This window comes from Otolemur garnettii, unplaced genomic scaffold, assembly GCF_000181295.1.
Source record: "Otolemur garnettii isolate 467f Iridium unplaced genomic scaffold, OtoGar3 scaffold00054, whole genome shotgun sequence".
Taxonomy (NCBI): Eukaryota; Metazoa; Chordata; class Mammalia; order Primates; family Galagidae; genus Otolemur; species Otolemur garnettii.
Genome location: NW_003852449.1, coordinates 2,846,928 through 2,852,261, shown reverse-complemented (window position 1 = coordinate 2,852,261; position 5,334 = coordinate 2,846,928). Strand labels below are relative to the sequence as shown.

At 38.9% G+C, this 5,334-nt stretch overlaps 1 protein-coding gene across 1 annotated transcript in view; it reads right to left on the bottom strand.

Moving 5' to 3' along the window:
* TXNDC16 (thioredoxin domain containing 16) overlaps window positions 1-5,334 on the bottom strand; it is an 81,314-nt gene that overhangs the window by 74,136 nt on the left and 1,844 nt on the right. Inside the window, exons 2-3 of the mRNA XM_023514489.1 lie at window positions 2,705-2,859; window positions 456-746 (exon numbers count right to left, since the gene is read on the bottom strand). Of these exons, the coding sequence (XP_023370257.1) occupies window positions 456-615 (160 nt within the window). The 5' untranslated portion in view covers window positions 616-746; window positions 2,705-2,859. The remainder of the gene's footprint in view (window positions 1-455; window positions 747-2,704; window positions 2,860-5,334) is intronic.

Genomic DNA, 5,334 nt, shown 5'->3' with positions numbered 1-5,334 from the left:
TGGGGATTCGAACCCGCCACCTTAGGTGTATGTGGCTGGCGCCTTAGCCGCTTGAGCCACAGGCGCCAAGCCACAGTTAAAGTTCTTTTAAAAATTTTAAAATATTTACATGCTAAGAACATGAGAAAGCCTACTTCCAGAAATGACCAGATGAAATTCAGATGTTATGTCAGTAGCTATCTAGTATTTACTATACAGTAAGTACATTGTAAGTATATTTATTTAATGCTCACAACAAACTTAAAAAGTACGGCTGTCTCTTAATAAGTGATGAGAGGACATATAGGTCACACCACAGGCCAAGCGGCAGAGTCCAGACTCAACCCCAGGCAGGCAGATCATAGGAACAGCTTTCCAACTCGTAATGATCCTGACATTAAGTTGCTACTGAGCTTACTGACCAAACAGCAATCCAGACATCACAAAAATCATACTAGGTTTTAAAAAATACTTACCAGTTTGACAAAAATAAGCTAAAGAGGCTTTTCCTGGCTGCAATGTATCGAAATATTTCTGAGGACTTAGTTCTGGTAGAGAGTTTGCCATTGACTTGCAAAAAATGCATGTTATGACAAAACAAATCCCCGCCCCAAACACACGGCAGCTGGAAGACATCACGGCCGCGGCGCACTCCCGCCAGCAGGTGCTGGTCTGCTCTGTTCACTGCGGTGTTCTGCTGCCCAGGACGACACTTGGCACAGAGTAGGTGTTCACCACATTTGAAAAATCAATCAGTGAAGTAAAACCTACAAAAAGAAAAGTTATTACTTACATTATTTGATTTTCTAGTGAAAGTCTGAGGGAGAGAGGATATATGAAGGCTTTCCGAAAAGTATCCAGCCACTGCTAATACTACTTTTCATGTACTATGGCTGGTACCGTCCAGACAACTCTCATAGAAAAACGCTGATTTGGCTCGGCGTCATACTACAGTGATTACGGTGCCAGCCACATACAGGGAAGAGGGCAGGTTCCAACCCAGCCCAGGCCAGCTAAACAACAGCAACCAAAAAAATAGCTGGACATTGTGGTGGGTGCCTGTAGTCCCAGGTACTTGGGAGGCTGAGGCAAGAGAATCGCTTAAGCCCAGGAGTTTGAAGTTACTATGAGCTGTGACTCCACGACACTCTACTGAGGGCGATATAGTAAGACTTTGTCTCAAAAAATAAAATAAAATAAAAATGCTGATTTGACAATACTACTGATTTGTTTTGATACTTACAAAGATAGCAAAGAGACCCCCAAAAAACTAAGTACCTCAAATTTGAAAGATATTTACTGGAGTATATTAAGCTACTTGTCAGTTTTAAGGGTTCTAAAATTCTCAAACATTATCCAATCCATCTTTTAAAGTGGTCATTTTACCTTTGTCTATTGATAGCTGATTTACAATAAATATTCAAATAGTTACTTAATATCAGTAAAATAGGAGATATCCAAAATATGTCCAGTATGTCTAGTTTCTTTGTACTTTAAGTCCCCTAGAAGACACCTGTTATAACTAAGAACATTCCTTCTCAATACATATACACATTTGTAATGTTTAAGCGTTAGATTGCTTTATACTGCTTAGAAATGTAATACCTTTTCAACTCACACTTCAATGTGACCTTCTGTCCCCAGCTCAGATTCTGCACAGAGACCCTCCTCCCTGACTCCTCCCTGCACCCCTACTGCCCTCCCCTCTGGTGTCAATTCTCTGTGTTTTCTATTTTGCTGCTTTCACTTTTTTCTTAGGCAACTTCAAGTTATTATTCCACTGATGATCTATGTTATTTAGCTTACAAAACAGGTAGCTTAGGAAAATTAGTGTAATATACAAATATCGTATTTCTAGAGGAAAAGACATATCCACAGGTACAGATGAGAAGTTTAACTTTTTTCTTAATTTCAAGTAAGACTCATTATCTTTCAAATGCAAGATCACTATCTCAAAATAGGCAATAGGGAAAAATAGAAAAAAAAATTTTCATATACACAGATGGATAAGGGTAGAATTTTTCAGTAATGAATAAAATGACAAAAGAATAAAAATTTATAGAAAAATCCTGTTAAACTGGATATTTACTATGGCCATTCAATATAATCAAGAAGAATTTAATACTTCTCCTTAACAAGCAGGTATTCCTACAAAAGGAGCTAATTACTTATTGATAACTGTCTAATAATTCTGTTCATTAGAGCTAATATATATCAAACAGTGAACAAATCTGCCAATTTGTAAGGAGTCAAGAGTTCAAAAATTCCAAGGAAAATGAGGAGTGAGAACTGTGAGAGGTATATAAAAATGTAATTTTAATGATATAATTAAGGGGTATCCTTGACATTAAAATTGATTATACATTATAACCATTTTAAACCAGGCTATTTTAAAGCCACTTTAAATTAATGGAGATGTTTTAAAATAGGTCATCCACTGCATGCATTTCCAAGACTAAGAGAATAAGTACATAACACTCATTACTATATATAAAGTAAATATAACCTAATTAAACTGTAAAACATTAAGTAAAAGCACAATTGAAAAATTCATATATAAAAGTATCATTTTCTCTGGCCCTCAGGTTACAACTCAATTATTTTGATACTAAGTTGGATGTAAGTATTAACACGTCTTGTCCCCTAGAATGTGCTTTGTAGCAGCAAGCTGCACATTCAATGCTAACTCTCCCACACCTTCTACCCATTAGACAAATGAGATTACCTATGTGAAAACGCTGTGCCTTCGGTCAGTTAGAGACGCTCCTGATCATTCTTACCCATGTTCAGAGATCAGTAGTAATCTTTGGTTTGTTCCATCTTTGTTAACAGTTGATTATTTTAAAAATTACTTCAAGCAGAGAGTACAGCATGGGTCACCTAGAAATAAAATTTATGTCTTCATAAAGAAATAAACACTGAATAATTAATCAAAACCATAACCACAGGTGAGAGGATGAGGAAACAGAAAATAAGGGAACAAGCAGTTGGGGTAGGAAAGAGAATGAAAGAACTAAATCTTCACCTTTCTCAAGACAAAAAACCAAGTTTATTGGAAATAAGAAGGTCAAGGCCAAAACAAACAGTGAGCTGTTGAAAGTAACTGCCTGTGAGGAAAAAGAAACAGGGATGGGGGAGGAGGGCGCCAAGGGGACTTCTAAAGCCATGAGCACAGAAACCATCTGATTCTTCAAATAGTATACTTTTTTTTTTTTTTTTTGCAGTTTTTGGCCAGGGCCGGGTTTGAACCAGCCACCTCCAGTATATGGGGCCGGTGCCCTTCAAGCCACAGGCACCGCCCAAGTTGTCTATGTTTTTTAAACTGGCCTAGAGAACCCAAAACAGATTAGAGCCCTGGCACCATCTTCCCAGAGAGATTTCAACTGCAGATTGCTATAGTCTAGAGTCTGACATGTGTGTTTCATTCTTCCCCTCTCTAAATGGGAACACTTAGAATTACATCTTACCACTCCCCTATGGGGTGGGAGACAGGACTTGTGTCTAGACCAGTAAAGATCCTACCACTACTGGGCATTTCTCAGAGATCCTGAACTTTATGCTCACACAGTGACTGCATGGGATTTTTGGATTATCTCCACTGGGAAAGGTCAAGGATGAGCTACATGCAGGAAGGGGAATATTTCCTGCCAGGGGATGGTTTTTCAAATGTTTCTAGTTCTCCATATGTTAAAATTATACTTCCCACTTCCTTGAGTCAGGTATGGGCATGGTTTCATCTGGTCCACGAAATGTGCAAAGTGGCATGTGTAACTTCTGGGGGGTTTCAAGAGTCAGTGTGTTACGAATCATGACACACTTTTCCTCTGCTAGGAAGACTGATAACACTCAAAATGAGGCCTTTTCTGTTGGCCCAAGTCCCAGAAAAAGAACACTAGGGAACAAAGCTCCCAGACTGACTCGATGTGAACACAAAGTAAACTTTGTGGTTTTTAAACTCAGAAAGTTGGTGTTACTATCACCGTAAAACCCAGCCTAGTCTTATTGGTACATCTGGTCTTAGTAATAAGGGAGAAGAGAGTAACCTGAACATAAATACATCCCTAGATTTTAAAGCAAGGTACTTCAAAGAATTCAGAGGAAATTCACCCCATTCCTCTGCAAGAAGATTCTGAAAGGCAAGAGGACTCTTAAAAATACAACTGGCTGTTAGGTACAGCCACAACTTAATCTGGCCAATAAAATGTGTGAATGACACTTCTAGAAGTCTTTAGGAGTCTATACACAGGTGTAATGAATCTGACACACTTTCTCTCTGCTGTTACCACAACAGATGCCAATACCAAAAGGAAAAAGTCATAGGCAAATGTTTGCCAACACTCCACACATACCTTCCAACTGTGTGCAGACTTTTATACTTTGGGCCTGGATGGGGCCCTTGATTCTTCAGTATAATGCTCCTGATCAGCAGATGTCAGCACTGGCATGTAGGTGTAACTTTTGTCCCATCCCTAAACCCTAAACAAGTGTATATGCATAGGTCATTCAAATAATAGAAAAACTAACATGTAACTAAGGCCAAACACAAGAGGCTAACAAGCACTCTAAAATGGGTCAGTGAGGCTGTAGTACAGAAAGGATTAAAGCTTGCAAATGAAATGGTAAAGGAAACAAAAGTTATGTTTTGTGCAGCAGGAGACTATTAAATGCATAAAGGAGGAAGTGTTTCAAGCAGAAAATAACTGGTCTTCCCCTTAGTAAGGAGACAGGCTGAGAAGGTGCCTTATGTGTTTCCTGGCAGGTGGAACGGCCATAGCCCTCTGTAGTACCCAGGCTAGAGCAAACCCATTTTGGGACTGGGTACTATTAATAACACTTGGAGCACAATTCTCTGCTTGTCTATGTTTGAAAGACTACTGAGCAACAGCAATCTGCCCTCTCAGAACAATATTCAACTTTGTGCATTTGGACACATTTAAATTGTGCAGCAAGTTTTTTTGTTTTTTGTTTTTTTGGAGGCCCTGGTTTAGTTTCCCCTGTATAGGCCTAAAATTCCCTTATGAGTAACCATAAAATGAATGGCTATCCCTCTCAGGAAAAAGAGAAACTAACAACTGTAACTATTAAAATAAATTGTATCAAGATCTGTGGGCCCGATACTCTGGAAGAAGATATAATTCATATTTTGCAACAAATGAGGCATATAATGCTTGTAAAGTTCAGGTAAGCACATTCTGTCTAAAGTTTGTTTACTTATAGTTTAAAGCTGCTACTAGAAGGCAGAACCTGCTTGCCTAACCAACCTCAAAAAAAAAAATGTTGGCTCGGCGCCTATGGCTCAAGCAGCTAAGTCGCCAGCCACATACACCTAAAGTGGCGGGTTTGAATCCCCAGCCC